Source organism: Ambystoma mexicanum, chromosome 12 (assembly GCF_040938575.1).
Source record: "Ambystoma mexicanum isolate Mex_15411 chromosome 12, UKY_AmexF1_1, whole genome shotgun sequence".
Lineage (NCBI taxonomy): Eukaryota > Metazoa > Chordata > Amphibia > Caudata > Ambystomatidae > Ambystoma > Ambystoma mexicanum.
In genome coordinates, this window is record NC_090936.1 from 1,168,100,039 (window position 1) to 1,168,124,272 (window position 24,234).

The 24,234-nt window shown below is 44.7% G+C and overlaps 1 protein-coding gene across 2 annotated transcripts in view; it reads left to right on the forward strand.

The window, feature by feature from the left end:
• The window catches only part of PLXNC1 (plexin C1), a 1,076,103-nt gene that overhangs the window by 654,607 nt on the left and 397,262 nt on the right, over positions 1–24,234 (forward strand). The window contains exons 17-19 of one of the 2 annotated variants that reach the window (XM_069629799.1): positions 3,334–3,437; positions 7,283–7,336; positions 21,994–22,127. In XM_069629799.1, the coding sequence (XP_069485900.1) occupies positions 3,334–3,437; positions 7,283–7,336; positions 21,994–22,127 (292 nt within the window). The remainder of the gene's footprint in view (positions 1–3,333; positions 3,438–7,282; positions 7,337–21,993; positions 22,128–24,234) is intronic. The other variant, XM_069629800.1, reaches the window with a different exon arrangement.

Below are 24,234 nucleotides of genomic sequence, written 5' to 3' on the forward strand. Positions count from 1 at the left end.
CAGTGAATTAGCAGGACTGTAACTTCTAGGCGACTGCATGAGTTACTAGCCCGCGACTTGATATGGTATAGTCAAGTTATTTAGAATTCAGACTACAATTTCCCATTTGTGTCGATGGTAACAATGTCTAGATAGCAAAGGGCAGAAATACCTCTTTATCTGCACTTTGAATATTTGGTACTCGTAAAACATAAATCCAAATTTTGTTTTTATAAAACATCTAAGAGCTTCTTTATGCATCTGGTGGTAACAGTAAAACCATGTGGTATATGAATACCTCCTATATTTGAAATACCACTTAATCATGAGTTGTGCTCGCATGCGATACTGACCATATTGTTTACGTAGAAAGTAGTACATGGGTTGTATTAGTGATATTTACCCCATGCAGCACTTGCTCTTAAATTGCATTCTTGTTGTTTCAATAACTGAAAAAAACATAATCACATTATACAGGAGTACCTAGGACTCTCCCTTTAATGATGTTTCTCTAGCTACAACGTATTATCTTCATTTTAATGGCCACACTGTGTAACACCTGTACCCCCTTAATCTGATCTAGAATTATTTCATGTTTTAATTAATAATTGTTACAATGTATTGTTTCATTTATTGTTTGGGTTCATCTCGATATTACATGTTTCTACATTTGCTTCTTTTTTCTAATCCCTTTTGGTTATAGTGATGTTACTCACATGATGTCTATAAACAATGTAACCATATGCAGTAAATACCCCAGTAAATATCCCAGGACATCCAAACTCAGTCAGTCAGTCAGTTTAAGCTTTTCTCAGAAATCCATTGAGCATTGATTTCAACTTATCATCAAGTTTATAAAATGGGTACAATTATGCAATAAAATGGACCTAGTCTGAAAAGCTGACGGTGAGCGTTGCACTCCTTTAGTCTAGCCAACTAGCTAGAGAAACATTGGTTATAGTGTTCCTTCACTCCCAGTTAGTTTTCAACTACTGCAAACTATTACATCCAGATTTTGTTAAAAAAGACTACACTGTATTGTGTTAAAACAACCTCTGTAAGTGGCCTTTGCCAAAATGCCAATTTGCCAATGCATTCCGGACTAGAAAGTCCATCATCAGGGCTAATAAAGTGGCTGTATACTCATAAACAAAATCCCCCCTTGTAAATAGTTCTACTCATTGTTCTAATGACCTGTCCATGTTTGTAAATACGCTTCTCTCACTTTTGTACCAGTTGTTATATTGTAAAGCGCTTTGGCTTAAAGCGCTATATGAATTCAATAAACATAAACATAGGAGCATGCCAACGCCACCCACTTGTCAAACGGCAAGCGGTGTAGCACTGCAACGGGGTACTCCTGTTTCGTATCACGCTCTCGTCAATATCATTGAGGTTAAAAAGGATAAAAATACCAAGTGTTAATTATCCATACAATATAATATACAAAATAGCTCATGGTTAGGTCACTATACTTAAATACTACACTTTAAATAAAATAAAACGCTGTCTAGAATATGTTTCTATTACAATTTTTGAAGTTATCTGATATCCTTGTCATCACTAAATTTCCCTCTAGTGCCTTCATTGTTCTCCTCTTAGCACCTACACATTTTGCATTCACAGTGCTGGCGCACTTCTAGGAAATTGCATTAATGGCCATGACACCTCCCTAGGATTTGCCTAAGTAAACAGATGAAGGCAGGACTGCGCTCTGTCAAGTTTTGTTTCCGCAATACCAGAAATCATAATTTACTTCTCGAATTGTTATACCTTTTACAAAAGAAAAGCAAATGAAAGGAACTTTCCGGTGTGTTAGGGCAAAATAGCCCATCACATCCTCTGTTTGAAACTGCCATCTTGACACCAAGAATTCATTTGTACACAGCTAGCGCATAGTCTGGTAATCATGCACCTGTATTTTAAAGGAGGATTCTAAATTAGATAGGGTGGAGGGTCAATCGAAATTGACATTATTGCCCGATTTAGGGGCTTTCCTAATTCTATTTCTTCCTTTATAGATTTAAATGAATTGCTTAAATCCACTAAATTCCATGCTAGTGCAGGTTTTGTTAATCTATTGCAATTCGGTGTCAAATGTAGGGCCTGCACTTTCTCTTATTGGTTTAGAACATATCTAACATATCTAATCTCGCGCTCTGAAACACTTGTGTACGAGCGTGATAGAAATAAAATATCAATCACTCTAAGGTATAAACTTGCTTTGGTTGGATTTACCAAGTACACAGAAGCAGTTTGGTCAATATTGCTTCCTGATTTGCCATAGATATGTAAGTGTTAAAATGTTATGTTATGTAGATTTATAAGGTAATATTATTAATGTACTGTTAAGTGTATTGCCTGGGTTGATCTCTGTATTTTATTTTTGTACATCTGCGTTTTTATTTTTTGTATATCCCTTTTAGATAAAATGGTATTTCACTTGCTTAAATAAACAATTGTATTCCATACAAAAAATATCCAGCGCCATCTCTGCTCATTGTTAGGTTTTTCTTTTATAACAGGAGGCATTTCAAACCCCACTTTTTTCCTATTTCTACCATAATTACAATGAGGTCACTAAAGTTAAATTTTAAAAAGTGCATCTTGTGCAAATTGTAAAAGTTAAGGAAAATAAACCAAGAAAAGTAAATTTTAACCAAAAAGAATTCCTAACAAAAATGGGACACAAATGTGTTAAAGTAAAATACAGTGACCAACCCAAACAATAAACAAAACGATTACATTTGAACAATTACAAATTAAAAACAATAAAAATACTCAACATCATTTGAAGACCAAAGAGGAATTTCTCTGTTTGGCCCCGGAAATGAAGAATAATTAGTAACTACAAAAAGAGCATTATCCCCCCAAATAAAGGGAGAAACCCATGTTTTAGCTCATACTGAGAATATTTTTATATCAATTATTGAAACCAGAAAAATGCAATGTAGTGTAGGGGGTAAATAAAAGAAACTCAGTTGGTCATACACCCTTATTTATTGCATATGAAATAATGAAATAAAACTATTTACACATTATTATTTTTTAACTAATAAAAGACAAACCTGATTCTTTCTTACATAAATAGATGATCCATTACATTTTGAATGTTATATTTAAATTCAAATTAGCTTTTTTTAAAGTACATAAAATGTAACATTTTAGGAATTTAGGGGCCTTTTAAACAACTTGTTAAGATACAAATATATGATATATTTGTACAAACAGGTAATGGTATTTTATTTTTTAACATAGTTGTTAAAGTTATCACTTGTGTTATACAGCTAATATACACCATTACAGGCATGTTCTGTGTTGACCCTGTGTAATTTGGCGATTCTCTTTTTCCAGGTTTTGCTGAACTGCAGATCGATCAGACAGATGTGGTGGATACATCGGGCAAGATTCCTTTCCTTGACTACAAACACTTTGCCGTTCGGACTTTCTTCCCAGAGGTAAAGGTTTACTAATCACATGAACCCAGACTTCTGCTGATGCCAATATTGACCCCATTTAGAACTCTAGTCGTTCCATGAATGGTCCACAATAACTGCACACTGGATCCATTTGACCACAGACACAAGGCATATCTTAGAGGTGCTAGTGTGTCAGTGAAGTGTGTGAAAAAGTACATGCCCACAAAAGAGTATTGGTACATGTATTCCCAAAGGTTCAAAATCGCCTTAATAAGGTTTTTGAACACACCTAATTTACACCTGGGGCCAGATTATCTAACCTTGTTGGCAAAAGTCGTAGAGCTGTGATAACAGGGGTGCTAGATTAAAGTTATACTACTATTTGGGGAACACAAAAGTATACATGTTTGGACATTGTTCAACAGGAATGATTGCATTAGACATTACTTAATTCTAATTTGGTTTATTTTATAATATTGTGTTATCCTGTACAGAGAAACCACACAATACCTTTTGTAAGGGCCTATTTGGGCACCACCACAAATAGTGGCTTTGGAGGTACAGGTCCTAATAGACCGCTGAATCACAAAGGGGCCCTCAGGCTGGCGGGACGAGGCTACGACACAAGGGGTGGTAGTAAATGTAGTTTCCCCGATTGAACCCTCACATTACAAGGGGCCCTCAAGGTCTGTGGGAATCTGTTGACTTTCTGCATTTCCAGCCCACCTAGGTCAAACAAGGACACAATACTTTGAAAGCCACCAAGATTCTCTAAATATTGCTCTTAATTTGGGCAAGTTCACTGGTGCATTTTCCCAATCAGTAACATCTTGGTAGCAGGGGAGAGGTATGGGGGGGCTTATTTGAATGGGGCTCCTCTCTCATGCAAATGAACTCCAGAATAAATGTGCCTGTGCAAGGGTCTTGCAGTCAGATCCCTAGTGCATATAGCATCTAAGGGTCAGGCACATACCGGAGATCCAGCTGCTATACATCCCAGCGTGGAAGGGCGGCAGTGGCGGTGAAGGTCCTATCAGGGCCCATCGCTTGGCAACTGAGTTGGACTGCGACAGGACAGGTCAAGTGTTTGAGAATAAGGTATTTGCTCCAGCCCGAGACTGTAACCTTTCCGGCACACTCAAAAACTGCAAAGCTTTTCTAGGTACAGAACCGCATGCACAAATGGATTTGGGCATGCATTTGGTCTTTCAGAATCTGCACACCTAGAAAATGGTGCTATATTCATATGGAAAGCTAATTTGTAAATAATGGTCATTGCTGGTTGTGTCTTCAAAAGGAGAAGGTTTTATTCAGTGCACCTCAGGAATGTTGGTACACAGCTGTCTACATACCATGATGGTAATTTCAACTTCTTAAATACCCATAGTCTTAAGAGCTGAGTATTGTTTTAGGCAAGGCACATTTTTATTATTTTAATGGAATCTGTGATCATCTTGGTCTGTCAATATTGTGCGTTTTTAAGTGTCGAACTTGGCCATTTTTAAAAGTAGGTCTCTGCTTTAAATAGTGGATCACCCTCTACTTTAACCTCTCCACCCCCGTATGGATCTATTTACCTGCATTGATATGATATGATATTTTATTTGTATCACGCTCATACACAAGTGTTTCAGAGCGCGACCAGGCAAAGGGAGGGGAACAAGGGAGAAACAAAAACTACGATCTTACTAAGCCCAGTGACATTGAGAAAAAGCGTAAGTGCAGGGGAGAGTAGGGAAAAAAGGAAAGTGCTGAGCACAGGATACAACAACACAAAAAGTAGTGCAGCCAGCAAGGTGGCAAGTGCAGGTTTGAGCGCAAACAAGGGTTGTCTGATAAGTGCGGTAAAGGGACTGTAAGATAACAGATACAGACCCAAGTGCAAGGGTTGCCAGGGGCAGTGCCGGTGAGTGGCTCAGTAGGCTTGGACCTGGACCCGAAATTAGAGGGTCAACCATGTGCAGTGAGCCAAGCAGACAGATCAACAGGGGAGAGGGAGACCGAAGGCAGAAGCAAAGAGGAAGGACTTGAGGTGCTTCTGGAACCGGAGATGGTTCTCCTCAAGTTTCAGAGTGGCAGGGATGCTGTTCCAGAGGGAGGCCCCTGCCGAGGAAAGAGTTCTACCACCAACTCGTTGCTTGGAGAAGCGACTGACTGAGTTGGAGTTGGAGGTGGAGGAGCGAAGAGCTTGTGTAGGAAGGTATTTAAGGAGGGAAAGTTGAAGGTATTTTCGACCCAGGCCCCAGAAAGCCCAGTGGACAATGCAAAGGGTCTTGAATATAATCCTTGCAGCCACTGGGAGCCAATGAAGAGATTTCAGGGCTACAATCCCAAGGGTTGAGGCCAAGGACAAGTCTCACAAGACAAGACCTAAACTCCCACTTTGATGAGAAGTTAGTGTGAAGCTTTCTGTAAATGTTACCAAAGGGAAAGCTTGCTTGTGTCCACTTTGCTGTGCTGGCGAAGGAGCCTCCACATTTCAAGGACCAGCTTGAGCACATCTTTAGCCGATCACAGAGCCATGCGCAGACTAACTCCAATACGGCCAATCAGTTTACTTAAAGTGCCATCACAGATAATTGCTAAGCTTCATGGGCAGATTTGAACCCCTCTTTTTCTGATCAACATTTATTTGCTTCACTACCAATGATTATACATTCACCCCCCCACCTCACTCACACACCCTCCCCTTCAAACTCCTTGTACTTTTCCACTTGTTTCTCCATTCATCCCACCTACTCCCAATTCTCCAAATTCTCTCACCTATTACTCCTTCTCCTTTCCTCCCACAGACCACACTCTGGTTCACTCCGGGCATGGGCACAATGTGCCACTATTCGGTCAACCATCAGCACCATAAGACCACTATCGCGGTGAGGGGCGCGGAATAAAAGCTTTTTTATCAGAGCTGCAGAAATGTCTACCACAAAGCAAGGCACTGACATAAATAACATAAGAGGCGTGTTTGTGGAACTCACGTTCACCCCTACCAGGGTCTCTGACCCTCATGGACATATACATGACCAATGTCACCTAACTCAATGGCAATCATTGTATCGGCCTGAAAAGGATGAAAGGCCCGGTGCTCCTTGCTCGATTTAAATCTTTGACGTTGAGGTCAAATATAGATCAGTGTAACGTGTTTGTAAAGTTTAGTTTGTTTTTTCTCCCTTCTATTTCACTTATTTGAAATTTAGGGTAGTTTAATTCATTTTAAAATGACAATATGGTCATTGGAGTTTGGTGCAAACCATGGCCAGGGCTGTCTATTGGCTTTTTTTTCTCCAATCAATGTTTGCAAGTCAATGATCAATATTTTGATACTTTGGTCACCTCTGCTTGTGTATTGATTTTGGGGTGAAGGTCATTGCCAAATCACTGCAGTGGAGGTGTGTGGTGTGTGGGGTATCATGAGGACCGCCTGTGTCGGAGATAAGGAAGTCGTTGATCGATGCAAACACGATAGAGTTATTTTCTATGGATATCATGTTCATCATGATATGATAGTTCATTTATATAGCGCCTATACATAATGTGTTTCAAAGCACTATCATGATAACATCCTTTAGATGCTCACTTTTCAGAGGATAACGCATGGCCAACACACTGTAATTTAATAGGTCACAATATGGCAATCTGTTGGCCATCCCACTATTATTCAATAGACGCAGCATGGCCTTCGGTTAGTCAAGAAACAGTAGATTAACAGGACACACTATGGCTAACGGTTTCTTGATAAGTTTGCATTTAATAGCTGACACTGGTATTTATTTATTTCATTGTTTGCTTGTTAGGCGCTTATACAATAAGAAAATACTATTTCAAAGCACCCAATATTTATGGTGTAATATATTTATACATGTTTTGTTTTTTGTGTCTTTCAGTCCACCAGCCCCAATTCTAACTTAATTGAAGAGCTGTGTAGCATCGTGCCTCCAGTAAGTTCACTCGCTCAAAGCTCCTCTGAAGTAGTGCACTGTCACATGGAAATAGAGTTATTTAGGAAGCATTCGGCATCTGCTTAGAGCTGGAGAATCACAGTTGCTTCAATAGAGTTGAATGTCAATCGCTGCAAATGTAATTCTCTCAGGTACACGCGGAGAAGCTTGGAGGGGCAGCAAGTAAGAACACTGTTGCCAACCTCTCCCTCTATCCCCCCTTCGCTGCTTCAGCTTTGCTTCCCTTCCCAGGTCACCCCCATCTCCTTTCGTTGCCACTGGAAAGGCTGACACACTGCAGGCCACAAGTCCCTTAACAAGTTCCTACTGCTTGTATCCATATCAGTGCGCACCTGTGGCCTGTCCTTACCCTCCAGAAGTCCTCTCCCTTTACACCCACACCCCACCCATCCACTAACAACCACAGCACTGCGTTGCCACCCTCAAAGCTCTCCTGTGCCACCTTCAGATTCAGGCCATTTTCTCATCTGACACCCCTCTGCTTACCCGTTGTCCCTGCACCCTGATAGCTGTCTACTCCCTAAGCCCAATCAAAATAGCTCTTGAATATCACCCCCTCTGGCTCAAGGGTTCTCCCATCACCATTGCCGCCTTGAGAATCTGACTGTTGAAATGCAAGCCAAGATTGGGGTACTTATAGTGGTTTAAGGACTACATTCTACGAAATGATGCCACTAATTTAAGTGCAGTGAGTGAACCCTCGCAACACCTGCAACTAGCAGCAGTTTTAGGCCACAGTTTGCTCTCCTGCATTTATAGCAGTTGTGAGTACTTCTGCTTGTGCATCACTAGCCAGCATCTCACAGCTCTGCTGCTGGGCTGCTGAAATGCACGGCCTTCCCTCTCCTCTCCCCTATCTGACCAGTTTGCAAGCCAAGAGTTGGTGGTGCAGCCTCCTGTTGCTTCGTTAGGAAGGGCCACATCCCCTCCTCGGCAACACCCACTCTGCTGGCCCCGAGCGAGCTCCTGTCTTTTGTCTTGTGCTTTTCATGTATTGTGATTGTGCTGCAGGGCCAGTGACTTAGTCGAGGTTGTCGAGATGTGCATAGATACCACACTTCAGAATAAGGCACGGACACGGAGCTTCTGTCAACACATCCTTTATTCTCCTACTCAATACCCAGGAGTGATTATCCTACGTCACTTCCCGTCCCTCCCCTTCCCGAGGCCCCCGTGTCCTTTCCACGTGACTAAGGAGTTACGTGACGACATCACACCCCCCCCCCCCCGATACTAAACATTAAGTTCGTGGTCAGGGCATCTCCTCAATAAGACGCGGGGTTCTTCTTCGAGTTCTCTGAGGTCTCAAATTATTTCTTTCGCTCGATTCCTGAGGTAGCCAACGGGGCTCATCAGTGTCGGAATCTTCTTGGTCTCCTTCATAGGGTGCATCCAGCACCAGAGTGTCCCTTGTCACGGGATGTTCACTTAGGGGAATGATCCCTGGCATTTTCTTGAAGTGAGAGCTGTTTCTTGTCACCATGCGCGTAGTCCCTTCAGCCGTGATGCAAGAGCCTTTTCTCTGTGTGATGGTGAGGGGTTCTTCATTGAACGACGCCATGTTTTTGCGATTTTGTGGCTGTCTCACAACGACGATGTCTCCCAGCTCCAGATTATTCTCCTCGGCTCTCCTCTTCTTATCTGCCGTGTTTTTCATGTTCATTTTCTGGGACGCGTCTTGTTGTCTCATTTCAGCATCACCTTTGTACCGTTCTTCCTCTAGTTCTATGTGGGGTAGTCTCGTTCGCACATTTCTACCAAACATGACTTCTGATGGTGATTTGCCAGTGGTACTGTGTGGGGTATTGCGATAGTCTCTCATGAGCTTACACAGTAGTTTCTCCACCGGCTCTCCCGTCAAGCGAGCTATCTGCGTGGTGCGTTTGACACTTCCCATGAATCGTTCAACGGTACCGTTCGCTTGAGGCCACAACGGTGTTACCTTTCTGTGATGGAAACCCATGTATTCCGCGAAGGTTTTGAAGTCTTGTCCGGTAAATGGGGGTCCATTATCTGATTTCACTACTTTTGGAATTCCGTATATAGCAAACATTCTATCCAATGCAGGGATGGTGTGATATGCTGCTGTTGATGGTACAATTTGCACATCTGGGAATCTTGAATACTCATCGATTGCCACAAGGATATATTCACCCCCTTCCAAAGGACCATAGTGATCTACTGCGATTTCTTCCCAGGTTCCGTTGGGCAATTCCGTCATGCTGAGCGGTTCAGGTCTAGTTTGAGGGTTGAGAACCACACACGTGGGACAGTTCTTGAGTAGTTCTTCCACTTGTGTGTCCATTTGAGGGAACCACACCCTTTGTCGCAACATCCTTTTTGTAGACGTTATTCCCCGGTGTCCTTCGTGCGCAAGCTCAAGGACCTTTTTTCTTAGTGACTGGGGAATCACTAGTTTTGTCCCTTTTAGTAAGAGTCCTTCTGTTTCTGCAAGCTCTTCCCTTACTGTGAGCAGACAGGTGATGTCTTGCTTGGTCTCTTCTTCCGCACTTTCTTTGAGTTGCTTTGCCTGTTTCCAGTGCCCTGTCTCAAGACATCTCATGATGATCTGCATTGCAGTGTCTGAGTTGGTTTCCCTGGCTATTTGTTCCATGTCCAGACCTGGTGGTGTACTTTCTTGGACCACATACATGATGTATTGATCTGTAATGGATGGATCGGAGTTGCAATCTTGATTGGGATGACGCGAAAGGAAGTCTGCTGGATTTTGTTCTTTTCCTAGTCGATGAATGATGTTGAATTGATAGTCTTGTAGCCTTAAGGCCCATCGAGCTATTCTGGGAGGCATCTTGGCTTGAGCATTTCCATAGATGAACAATAATGCCTGGTGGTCTGTGACTATGGTGAAAGGTTTCCCATACAGGAAGAGATGAAAGTGTTCGCATGCCCACACGACCGCCAAGCCTTCCCTCTCCGCTTGTGAATATGCTTGTTCAGTTTTTGAGAGGCTGCGACTGGCATAAGATACTATGTGTGTGGACTGTCCATCTTTGTGATCAAGTTGAGTCAGAATGGCTCCGAGGCCCACTGGACTGGCATCCACTATCAATTCTGTGTGCTTCTGTGGGTCAAAGTATGCCATGTTTTTGGCATCTGCGATGCGATCTTTGATAATTTGGAACGCTTGTTGACATTCATCCGTCCATCGGAACTCGGCGTTAAGTTTGGTGAGGGCTCTCAAGGGTGCACTGACGGATGCAAAATCCTTGATGTATCTCGTGCAATAACTTGCTAGACCCAGGAATGATCGCAGATCGGTGACGGAGGTTGGTGGTGTCGTGCTTGTGAGTGCGCTGACTTTTCCAGGATCAGGTGTCATTCCATTTTTGGAGAAGATGTGGCCGAAAAATCGCAGGGTTGGTCTTCTAAATTCACATTTGTCCTTATTCAGGGTGAGGTGTGCTTCCTCCAGTGCCATGCACACACGCATGAGGGTGTCGTCATGCTGTTCTTGAGTTTGTCCAAACACTAAAATGTCATCACTATAGTTCAAATAATTTGGTACGTGTTTTATTATGTTATGAATTTCCGACTGAAATATTTCGGCCGCTGAAGAAACTCCAAAACTGAGCCGCTTGTATCTGTAGAGGCCCAGGTGGGTAGCAAAAGTGGTGATGTATCTGGACCTTTTGTGAAGTTCTAATTGATGGTACCCCTTATTGAGGTCCAGTTTTGAAAATATTGTTGCTCCATTGAGCAGATGCACCATGTCCGTTATTCTGGGAGATTGATGACGTTCTCTCAAGATTGCTTCATTGGGTCTTCGCATGTCCACACAAATGCGAATGTCAGCGGAGTCTTTTTTCGGGACTGGCACAATGGGAGACACCCACGGAGTGGGGCCTTCAGCAGGTTCAATTATGTCCGCTTCCAAGAGTTTCATTAATTCAGTTTCCACTTGTTTTTGTATATTGATGGGAATACCACGGTAGTGTTGCGCTACCGGAGGAATGTTGCTGTTTATATGTAGTTCAATTTGTCTGTCCTTCAATTTTCCGAGTCCTCTGAACAATGCAGGGAAAATCATGTCAATGTTGGCGGTGGGGTCCAGGTGCTTGTGCATCATGAGTCTATATAGAACATGAATCAGGCCCATGTCGACCGCAGATTTGTAGCTAAGAATGCATCCACTGTCAGTGGCTGCTTCGAGAACATGCATGGGTATTTCCTTCACGTGATCTTTGTATCGACATGACGCCGTGAAGAAACCTTTACACGGTAGCGGCGTCTTGGAGCCATATGGAAAAATGAGCGCTCTAGCTGGTTGCAAACGTGGTGCATTTGGCATGTTGTTGTATACTTCCTCACTCACCACATTTACCGTGGCTCCTGTGTCCACCAGAAATTCTGCAGCCACTTGGTTGACATTGATGATGAGAGTAGGGCTGTTCTCTTTTGCCTTGGGGTTTCCAAGTGCATATAGGTAGCCTTTTGTCCGTGGTTCTCCTCTGCGTGGATTTGATTCCTTCTTGGGTTTGTCCTCTGAGGAGGTACTAGAGATACTGTCAGAATGTGATTGTTCCACCAGACACCTGACATATCTCCGGGGACGTCTTCTCCGCCCGGAGGATGAAGATTTGTTGTCACGCCACTCATGTGTGGGTTTTGATTGTCTTCTATCTGACGGTTCTTCTCGTTGTCGGCGGCGTGTTGCGTCATTTTGGTAGTGTGACTCACGATTGGGACTCATGCGCCTAAATTCTCTTTCTGGTGAGGAGCGTCTATTTCTTCCACTTCCTCGCATTTTGCTGCGATAGATGAAACACACAGCCTTGTAATGATTTTCCCCCCCCCCCGCATGCGGAACAAATTTGACCCATGGCGGGGCAGATGCCTTCATGAGGATATTCATGTCCACAGCGATAACAAAATGGATCTGTGTTTCCTTTGGTGGTGCTCTCCAGTTTGTGTAGATTTTCATGCTTCCCATGAATGATGGTGATGCCCTCAAGACTTTCCACCTGTGCTGTTAGTGCCGCCTCAGATCGAGCCAGGCGTAGAATCTCTTCCAGATTTCGAGCCTTTTGTAGGAGCCGTTTTCTGAAATCACTGCTTTCGCACCCTACAATTATCTGTGAGCGAAGCGCTTCCTCATTTGAGTAGTTGTTAAAATCGCAGTGTTTCATCTTTATTCTTAATCTCATCACAAATGCATCCATTGTTTCACCTTTTAGTTGCTTAGTGGTGTGGAAGATGTGACGCTCATAGTCCACGTTTGTGTGTGGCGTGAAGTAGTTGGTTAGGGTTGTCTTCAGTTTGGTGTAGGTGTCTATGTCATCTTCAGGAATTTCATCTGGAATGTCTCTCACATTTGATCCTATGGCATGGGTGAGTAAACTGTGTTTCCTTTCATCCTCTAAAGGGCCCACTGCTTTGAGACACACTTCAAAATCCCTCACCCACTTTTTCCATCTTGGTCCCAGTGTGCTGGTGTCACTCAGGTCAAAATTGGGGGGTAGTTGTGTAATCAGGCCATCCGTCATGCTTGTGCGTGTTGTTTTGGCAGGAGTTACTTGTACTGTTAGTGATTCCTCAGACGAGTCATCAAGCATGACAGAAATTATATAACTGCGCACTTAGTAAGTGTAGTGGAGGATAACTGCTACGTTTTTTTTTTATTCTGAAGACTTGAAAATGGTGGACGTTCCGTGTGACGTGACAGGTTGCGGCGTGGGGAGCCGATGCGCTCCACCCACTGGTGCCACTGTCTTTTGGCGGGAAAAGCGCTGTGAGGAACCAACACGCTCCACTCACATACTTCTGCGTGTGGAGCCGCTGTGCTCCATACACGTGTGTTCTACTTAATGCAAGCGTACCTGTATGAGCGTGGGGAGCCGATGCGCTCCACCCACTGGTGCCGCTGTCTTTTGGCGGGAAACGCTGTGAGGAGCCGACACGCTCCACTCACACGCTAAATTCCTTTCACGGAAGACGAGCCGTCGCGGGGAGCCGACGCGCTCCACCCGCACGTCTCCCGCACGCTGTTGGCGAGGAAGACGCTGTGAAGAGCCGACACGCTCCACTCACGCGCTTCTGCGTGAGGAGCTGATGCGCTCTATTCACGAGTAAATTCGCCACTCTGGACGCGAGAGGTCGCAAGGAGCCGATGCGCTCCACTTGCTAAAACATGCGTGACAATTGCAGGGAGTCGCCGTGCTCCACCCGCAAAATACTTGTCGCTGTTGACAGGTGCATGCAGGACCCAGCTCGGACTCCTGGGAAGAGTTTCCGTTGGCGGGGAGTATATCCACTCCCACCCGCCTCACGCCGTACACAGCCGTTACGCCTGAAGTGCCGGAAGGTGATGATTTGCGTGAACTCGCTCGTCGCCAGTGTCGAGATGTGCATAGATACCACACTTCAGAATAAGGCACGGACACGGAGCTTCTGTCAACACATCCTTTATTCTCCTACTCAATACCCAGGAGTGATTATCCTACGTCACTTCCCGTCCCTCCCCTTCCCGAGGCCCCCGTGTCCTTTCCACGTGACTAAGGAGTTACGTGACGACATCACAGAGGTCTTTATTAGGCGCCCGGGTGGCACGATCCACCTTCTCCACCGTCCGCCAGGGGGTTCTGATCTCGCACTCAACATCGCCCGTCTTCACCTGTGCATTCTATGCAGCTGTATACACAGTTACAGTGCTGCGCAAATCCTGCGGGATATAGCTGACATACACTACGATCACACAACTTGCCAGGTCCACGAATCAAATACATAAGAAATCAGCTGCTCTCCAAAGCAGGAGAATCACAAACATGACTTCTAAGGAGGGATCTGTTCAGACCCCCCCAAATGAAGTCACTGTCGAGGGAGCTCTCCACTGCACTAACACGGTTCCGTGGTGGTCAGACTTCACACCAACAGATCAGGCTATTATTCTTGCACAATACGATTTGGAAACCCTTTACATGTTCATGTATGTTAAAATGTGTGACAAAATCGGAAACGATAGATGGCAACTGAAAACCTTATTCTGCTAACTGTGATAGTAGTCAGGATTGGCCTGTAATTGTAATTGTAATTGTTTATTTATACAGCGCTGATACACAGGTGGAGTGCTTCAAAGCACTTTAAGGCTGGAAGGGTTCAAGGGAATACAGTTATCATTCTTAGGCCTTGAAGTTTCTGAATGATCTAACAAGGGACGTCATTTGGGGGTCGCCAGAGGTCGCAAGTGCGACCTCTGAGGTCTCCTTTGCGACCTCTGTAGTCTCCCTTATGACCTCTAAAAAAAATTTTTTTTTAAACGTTTTTTTTTTTTTTTGCAATGGAAGCTCCTGGGCTGTGGCCAGCACCATGTGGCTCTTTAATTCAGGAGTGGCTAGCTTCAGGCCCCTTAAAAAAAGAAGAAAATTAAGAACATGAGGGCCACAAGTCTAACACTTTCAGCACTGAACCTAAATAAGAAAGAATAGGAATGCCAAAAAATGTGTCTTTCTGGAATTCTATACAATAATTGCTAGACTCATTAAAGGTTTATTTCAGGCACACTTTAGGGGGTGAGTCACGGATATAGTCTGTTCTCAAAACGCCTCAACTCAGCCTTTCATCCTTCTGAGGTCAATAAATGAGTACCAACACAGGTTGGGTGATATTGGGTGTATATTTCTTCTATGTAAAGCACTTAAGCGTAAGTGCTATATAATAACACATCATTATCATTTGGTCATGGACGTCTGCTTGCAATCACAGTAATTTGGCAATATGGGCCTATACGCACTGATCTTAATGATACATATGGCGATCCAGTCAGGTATGAAATGTACATCACATTATAGTGATATCGTAACCATATTTTTCGTAGTGTACAATGCTATGTGATGGCACTTCCTGTTTTGTCAACGGGTGAAAGGTTGTGTTCCATCGCTTCCCGCGATATCACTTTGAGGTGGTGTCAAATTACATAACTTCCTGTGATGTCATCAGGGGGTCAAGGGTCGTGTGGTGTCACTTCCGCTACCCCTGGATTTTGGTGAAATGACGTCTAGGCCCACAGCATTTCTCCTAGTGTAAGTGTTTCTCCTAGAGCAAGTGCATGAAGGGTTACCGTAGCGACCAAGCTAGCGAGGGGGGGCGGGGAGGAAGGGCGACAGGACAAACAAACAAACTAGTCCTAGTACATTTAGGTCAGGCATGCATACAGACATGCATACAGACAGAGGTGCGAGGAAAGGGGGGAGTGGGTGGAAGAAACAAGTCCAGTGCAGCAGGGCCCTGGGTTAAGTGCAGAGAGGTTGCCCCGCTCATGGAGTGTAGACAGAAAGTGCAGTAGTGCTGAGCATAGTGTAGTGGCCCGCAGGCAAGTGCAAAAGACTGGCATGGGAACCTGGGACTTGTAAGGCTCTGGAGGTGAACCAGACGACCAGTCAGCAAGAATTGAACAGAGTTAGGGTTTGCTTAGTTCACTTAGTTATTGGTTGTTGGACTCAGTAACCCAGCATGCATCTTTTCTGGGTTAATTCAGGAATAATGGTCTCAGTCTCGCAGCAGGTTCTGAATAACTCGTTTTCTCAGTTCACTCCTGGAATTGGAACTCAGTACTCGACCAAGAAGCTGTTTCATGACAAGTATGCGTCTCAATTCACGAGGTGACTTTGGACTCAATGCCGCGACACGAGGCAGTTCAAGAAGTAGTTTTTTAGTTTGCTCTCAGAATTTGGGTTCCATTTGCTGGCCTACACCAGTTTCACAAATAAGGATTTTGCTCTGTGAATTTCGAGTCAATAGCCCAGCATGAAGTGATTTTACCACGAGTAGTTTTCCCCACAGATCTGGATTCAATATCCCAGTTCACAGCAGTTTAATTTCGGTCTCAATATCCCGGCATCCGCCAATTCATTTTCTCAATTCTCTCTGGGAATTTCTGTTCACTTTCCCAGCATGCAGCAGGTTCAAATCGCACATTTTTCTTACTTCATTGTGGAAATTTGGATTCAAAATCCCAGCAAGCACTGCCCCTCTAGCCAGCGACTCCGAGGTGCTTCAGGCCTGTCTCTCGCAGTGTTATTTCTTGGGCTTCTCTTTGTCTGGTTCCAGATACTGTTCATCTCTTCCTCTCTGGTTACAGTAGCATTCCCAGATGCTCTGCCTCTTGCCTCCCCTTCTCTGGTCTGAGAGCTGGCTCCTCAGGTCAGGGCATGACACCTTGGAGTATTTTCTTTGGCTGCAGCATCTTGCGTTCCTCTTTGCCGCTCCGCTCTCCCGGAACCATCAGCGTTCCCATGGACTCCTCTCGCTCAGTAGAGGCTGCTGCTTTTTTTGTCCTCCATGTTAGTAGATAACCGGACAGCTCTAGCTGGGCTTTCCATCTCTAGGCCACCCGTGCACTGCACAGCTTCACCCCCACGAGGAGAGGACGCCAGGCCCCTTTCTCCCAGCAGGTCCCTTCAATGCCCTCATCACATATATAACAGACTCCCAAGAGAACCTCTGTCGCCCGGTTACATGGTTGCTTCTTCACAGGTAAAGAAATCTCAAGTTACCTCAGTCCACGTCACAACCTTCATTACGTCACCAGTTGCCTCTCTCCCTATGGGCAACCAACCATTATTATGGTCCTTCCCAATTGGTGAGCAAAAAAATAAATTTAAAAAAGTCACGTCTCCATTCATGAAGTCTGCAATTCGATTCTACGTATAATATCTGAAAAAATATATTCTCTGCATCCTGGAGGCCGTGTACGAATAGCTGTGAAAACCAAATGCAAAGAGGGCTTTATATACTTGTCTCTGGAGTCCTAATGTTTAGCTTTTGTACAGTAAAATGTCACAATAAAGGTAATTACTGTTGCTGGGTTTTATTGATGTGTTATTAATTTAGCGCCTCCAAGGATTGAGCCCTGGATTACTCCCAGCTACTCTGGTCACAGAATATGGTATTTCCAGCAGCTATGGCTATCAAAATGCCTTCCAGTAGACATTTCCGTTCCGAAATTGGCAGCACAGAGTGCCAGGTGCCTGTCAAGATCGGGCAGCCCGATTTAGTAGAGTACAGGTTCAAAGTACTCCTAAATCCTGTTCTTTTTCTACCATACTTACGGGGGTTCCTGCAGAACGGGTACAGGACCAGACTCATGGCAAGCTCAAGTGCGTGTGTCCTTTAGGAATTGTGAGAGCGGGAGTGGGCCACTTGCGCAGAGCGCGACCACACCCTATGCCGCACCTCCCGTGCTCCTTCCTGTCAGTCACTTTCTCCACATTGGACGGCTCGGACGTCTAATGTAGCCCTCTTTTTCTATTTCTATTTACTCACCGCTTCCCTGTAGTAACTTTATTTTATCTTTTTCCCCTGCTCTTCTCCCCTCGCTTCCTTCAGTTTATGCTGGGTATCTTTCTTCATCCTGTGTGAGCAGTGCAGGCAAGCCCTTTCCTGCCCTGCCACACTGCCTGGAATTCAACTCGATGGTGCTCCAAACCATCATGGCCGCCTCCCTCCCACCTCCTTTGGAGCCACACTAACTTCCCCAGCCTGCTCCTGTAGAGCTTTGCCATTGGCTGGGAAGCGCTGCAAATTGGTTTCGAGGATCGAGTCGGAGTTGAAGCTGTTGTGGCCCAACATAAAACACCACAGCTAGCCTGCCTGGGTCTGTCAACCCCCGTTCCAGCCCTTGAAATGGGGGATTAATGCTATTAGCACCCCGGGTTGCCAAAGCGGTAACCCGGGGTGCTAAGAAAAAAAGGATGTTCCTTCGTTCAACAGGACGCCACGCGGGGCAAGCATCTCCGGCTACTTCAAAGTACACATCAGGTGATACCGAAAGATTTCTCCCACTGCCATCTCCCCTGGCTTTTTCCCCATGGGTGGATGTGGGAGGCGGGGCATAGGACAAGGTCACGCTACGCGTATGTGGCCCGCTTCCGCCCCCTAAACTCTTAAGAGGGGAAGTGTGCTTGGGCTTGTCATGGTTCCAGTCCCATCCTCCGCTCTGCAGGCTTTCCCATAAGTATGGAGTTAACGGGACAGAGGACTAGGAGTACAGTAGTCACTACAGTAAATAAAATTTATTTTTCGGGCATCATTAGCCTGTGGAGTGGTCTAATGGTGCACATTGTTCTCCATGGTGCAAATCGGGATTTCTCCACTGATCATTCAATTATAATGAAAACAATAAGTGGCCATGTTATGGCCACTTCAGACTTGAAATCACAATAGAAATGCAACATTTCTCTACAGAGCTTCCATGCCGACAAACACCTCTGTGCACCAAAACCTCTTCAGGTCTGAACTGCAACTCCTTCTCCACAGGTATGACCCATTCCAAGTCTCAGCTCCATCACATCCACTTTCTTCTGACCTCTACTCATACTGTAAACGATTCCTGCACCTCAAACTCAGGGTTACCCTACAACCCGCAAAGAATGGCTGAAATTTCCTAAGAGATTTAGAGATATGCAACATTTCTATTCCTGAGTCAGTCTATGACTGGCCTTGTGAACTGATGCCTCTTTGGCCTCCACACGTTGCTTGTAATTCTTCACGGTAGACTTGTAGCAGGCTTATCATATTTCAGGCTATTGACACTGAATGGCTGTAACTAATCAAGAGTGGCAGGTTTGTAAACTGAACGGCATTGATGAGTTGTTTGCTACATTGCCAAAAAATAAATACAAAGCAATTCTTCTCAATGACCCTCATTTTGATTGATAGAGCACAACGAATACTGTTCAAATGTCGTATTAATGCCATCGGTTTGCCCATTGTATTGAGGATGAATGACTAATAATGCATGTGGTTGGCTCATTAAAATATTGCTTAATGCTTTCCAGAATTAAAAGGGGAACTGGGTAATGAAAATGCTTACAAAGACCGAGAGAATTCAAAGAATGACTCTCTTGAAAGAAAGCATGTGCCAAGACCATTCCTGATTCCAAATCCTTTATTACGGAACAATGGGTCACCTTATAAAATGTGGTTACTATGACCAGTATTCTCTTGGGAAGCAGGACAATCTGTAAAAAAATAAAAAACATAGTATGCTGCCATGGTTTCTTAGATTTGTAAGCTGGCAGCAATAGTCTACTTATTCTTTTGGGAAGGTTTTTGCTTCAGCACAATCGCCACAAGTTCTTACATACTTCTAAGTTTCATTTTTCATAGACGGTAACCAGACCAAACTGGTAATAAATTGAACATTCTTTTGTTTCCTAGCATGAATGACGACCATGTGGGTATCTCATCTCATATTGCTTTTGTGAGCACACACAAAAACGCACTGCTACACACAATATTGTCTTCAATTTGCTAATGATCAGTGTCTTTGGACAGTTATGTTTAACAGTCCAAGTTAAGGGGGCACCCTTAATATGATTACACCCAATTCAAAGCCCTAGGAGGTCATCACGCCCATGTATCCCACTGCCCCCAATCCTTTAAGGGCCATGTGAATGCAGCACATGTTGCTGCCAGAGCTGCACTCATCTTTCACGGTCAGTGGCACCATTTCTTTCAATGAAACTTAGGATTGCTATTTCTATCCCTCTCATCTCTTTCAGTTCTTTCTAGCTCGTTACATTGATTGACTGTTGTGAGCCAGGGAGCTCTTAGCAATATGTTTTCATGGATACCTGGTTGTGGGCCAGTGCATAGGCTACACGGGATGCCCTATGAACTCAGTGGCCTCAGCGGTGTTTTTCATACTTGGGTCTACGAAGACATTCCCTAGAAATGTAAGCTCTGTTGAGACCTCACACAATATATGCTTCACTGCTTGCAGGAGACAAAATCTGAAATGAAAGCTGCTGTTAAGGGTTCTCCTCTTTCCGCCACAACCCTCATCTTGATCCACAACTGGACTGACTAAACAACCTTCTGGACCCCAGGACATTCTGCAATATATATCGCTAGCTCCGCCCACAGCTTCAACCCACCCCATGTCAAACACTGGGCGGCCTGCTCCCTTCTGGATGATCATCGCAACTGCAAGCACTGACATGAGTATCTGTCAAATTCCTATCTGCTCACATGAGGCTTCCGTGGTCTCCCCCTTCTGGCTCACACTGCCTCAGCACAGAAGGGGAGTGCCCCCTCAATGGCTTTCTGCCCCTCATTCACCAGCTGCCAGGCCACTGACTACATCAAGAGTTTCAGTATTGTTGCACAATTCAACCGCCCACCCAGAAGACATAAAATAAAGTCCACCACAGGGATATGAGCAATTGCAAAATCCACCCACCACCTCTTGGGGTCAAGGCTACAGAACTCATGGTGACTCTAAGATCGCAGGATCACTGGCACAATGCGTCCTTCATGCCTGACCATCCTTGCAGTCTGAAGGAACAGGCAGTGAAGGTGCTCAGGCTAGGCCAGTCATCTTGTCCTCCATCCAAAGCTTAGCATGTGCATCCAATCATTGCTCTGGGAACTGCTAGGGCTCTCTCCTCATTTTAGGTTTTGCTAGGTTCCTATGGAGTGCCTCCCTAAGGTTTTGCTATTGTGAAAAGACTTTGTATGTTGGCAAGACTCAGCTGAACTCTTGACATTCATTGTGATCCTTCCTAGGTTTCCTGGATTGCTATTGGTCCTTGATCTAACTCATGTACCAAATGGCCAAATGATCTTTCCAGGTTATGATCTGCCAGGAAACTACATTCCTGAAGCCACGTGAACCTTTCCAGCGTCTTATTCTCCCTTGGAGCACTCTCTTTTGGTGTCTATTAGTTCACGTGCATATATCAATTCTGCCTTAGATATTCCCATTAAGACTTACCATAGCATGTCATATCCTACCATGGTCCCCCTGGGCCCAAGAGTGCTCTTATGAGGGGGTGGTAGCAGTCTCAGTATTTCACCAGATCCTGCTGTGGTCTTTGGGATTCCCATCAGATGACTGGAGAGACTATGTCCCAAGGGCGTGTGGAGATGGGCGGGGGCGGGGCGGCAGTTTGGCTGATCTCGTTCCACAGGTATGGTAGCAGTTTTCCTCATCTGGTTCTCAGTGAAAGGTATGATCTTACTCCGTTCACCCACTGCATAGTCACTGACCCACATGAATGCACGTTTACAGATCACTCCACCTTTTTGCCGTAAGAGGGGATCCAAGGCAAAGGTGCACGTTACATGCCCATGGACTGTCCCCCCTTTCATCGAGATTCAGTGTAGATGTCCAGATGTCACCAGGGGGCAGTACCAAAATCCTTGCGGCCCCGCATTTTGGTCATATGCTTATAGGTGAAAAATGATTTAATATACAGTCCCAGAATCCATGAAGCAAAGAGTAGAAAATAGTATATCAGAACGCCACATGGTCCAACACATGTCCCCTGTTTTCCTAGCTTAGGGAGGACTTACTGTACCTTTGTTAGGTTGTGTATCAACTAAGTTCCTAAGTAATACGTGGGTCCTGGCTTTGCTATTAAAACAGGCCCTTCCACTGAGGGACTCTTTGAGGTCCTTACAGTATCGCACTGCTGTGTGGAGGGGAGCGTGTGGTGTGTGTAGTGTGTGTGTGTGTGTGTTTTTTATTTTTTAGAAAGATTTTTTAAATGGCCTCACACATGTACTCTAGAGTGTTTTGGGAAAATGACCTGTAATAGTTTTATGTTGTTGTTTTCAGAATTTCGTGCAATAATTGTTTGCTTCTATTTGTTGCTCATTTTGCCATTTTTGTGTAGCCATTTCAGAGCCCAGACGGTGACGGCCAGGATGAATGCATGGCGTTGTTGGGCGATTTAATCTGTAACAAGCGCTTCCTTGTGACCCTCATCCACGTTATGGAGAAGCAGAAAGCCTTTTCAATCAAGGACAGGTATATTGCTTTATTACCTGGTTACGTTGAAGTCATCAAGGGACAAGTACATTCATGTGATAAACCAACGTTTAAATTAGAAGAGGAATATATTATTCAAAAGAATCAAAGGGGAAACAGGAAACCTAAATGCAATTAGAATTGTCCTTTTCTTCAGGAAAATCAAAAAAATAAAGCCACGCTCCCCAGGTAAGGGTTATCATGGTGTTCACGTTTGAAACAGGTTGGGACTGTAGGCCTTCTAGGGGTGTAAATGTAAACGTAGCATTTCAGACAATAGACTCCTGAAGGCCAATCTCTTCATATGTGCCCCTAGCACCCATGTGCAGGTCATGAAGTCCCTGTTGATATCAGTCGTCCGCCATCAGCGTGGATTGGTGGTCAATTCATCTCTTAGTGTCGGGAATGGAGGGCCAGGCTGCCAAGCACTTGAACCCGCAGCCCTGTCCTACTATAAGCACTGCCCTCTGTGCGCTAGGGCTAACGTGTCTAGATCCTTTTGGTTAAGGGATGCCAAGAGCAATCTGCTTCCTCACAACCTGCCACTAATAAGAGAGGGCGACCAGAAGCAGAGCCATAACACCATGCCCATCTTACATGCCACTGACTGTGCGGGTGGCCCCCATCCCATTCACACCGCAGCCACTTTCCATAAGATTGCATACCATTTACACTGCGAGTGCCTTCAAGACTGCGCCCACCTTCCTGGCAATTAATAACATGAACCCAATGAACACGATGCTCTTTGGAAGCACCATTTACACTCTGAGGGCCAATCACACGGTTGCTATTACCCCTACCCGTCATCCTGTGCCTGCTGCCAATGCACTTGAGACTTGCGACGCAATTAACATTGTTACTGTTAAGCACACCCTTCATGGCGCACCCATCTACATACTACATACACAGTTAGATTCATACCATGAATGCTGTGGCCATCATCCATAACATGAACACTGTGAGTTCCATTCCAACTGCACCCACCTCCGGTGCAACTAACCACTTGAACCCAGTTAACAATATGCTCCTTGGATGCTCCATTCACACTATTACCCCTACCCGTCACCCCGTGCATGTTGCCCATACACTTGAGGCTTTGACCACAATTAACACTTCGACCCTTAACGCTGTGCCCATCTTCGGAATCCGTATAAATATTCGAGAGAAAAAAAATCAGAATGGGAGATTTGTACGAAAATCGGCTGTACGAAAATGACGTACAGCCTAAAATGTCAAACAAATCCCCCATTCGGTGTCATAATAGTGAACCAGGGGAGCAGGAGCTGCAGTGGTGTCCCCCGCACCCTTGTTCACTATAATGCCATTGGAGGTTGTCGGGGTGCCCCCCGCTCCTGATTAAACAGAGTTTTGAAAAAAGAAAAGGGGACCCAGCGGCACCAGTTCCCAAGCACGTAAGTGAAGGTATACGGCGTCGCAGTGGGATGCAGGAGACGGCGGCACACAAGGAGGTGTGCCGACAACAGGTACGTAAGGGGGTGGGTCGAAGCGGGTTGCCAGAAATGTCCACGGGAGGGAAAACCGAAAGTCATTTTCGGGCAAATAACTTTAATTTTTTTCTCCCTCGGACATTTCTTATTCGATCTATTCATGGCCAACCCCCATCTTCTATGCAGAAACATTAGTACAGTGAAACCATGAATGCTGTGGCTATCACCCGTACAAAAAAACTGTGAAAACCATTCAGACCGTGCCCATTACCCATACTATTAACACAGGGCCATCAGGTGTACCATTGGTGCTGTAAATAGCCGATGTATGTGATTTCTTTGAATATATTTCTCCTAATGGATATTTCATCGAATCCATTTCACGAAAAATTCAATCTTTTTACTATTTCTACTTTTTTTTATGCGGCCTCCTCTCACCCCTCCCTACCCTAACTTATACCCTTACCCTACACCCCACCTATTATGCATTCCACATTTAACATGTCCCCTACCTTTTACGGTGAAGGGGAAATGGTATTCTAAGAAATCTACGGTAACAGTAAATAGCACGTGTAGTTCCATTACATGAATACTGTGAATAGCATTCACACTACACTTATCAGCGTGTAGTTCCCATTACATGAACACTGTGAATAGCA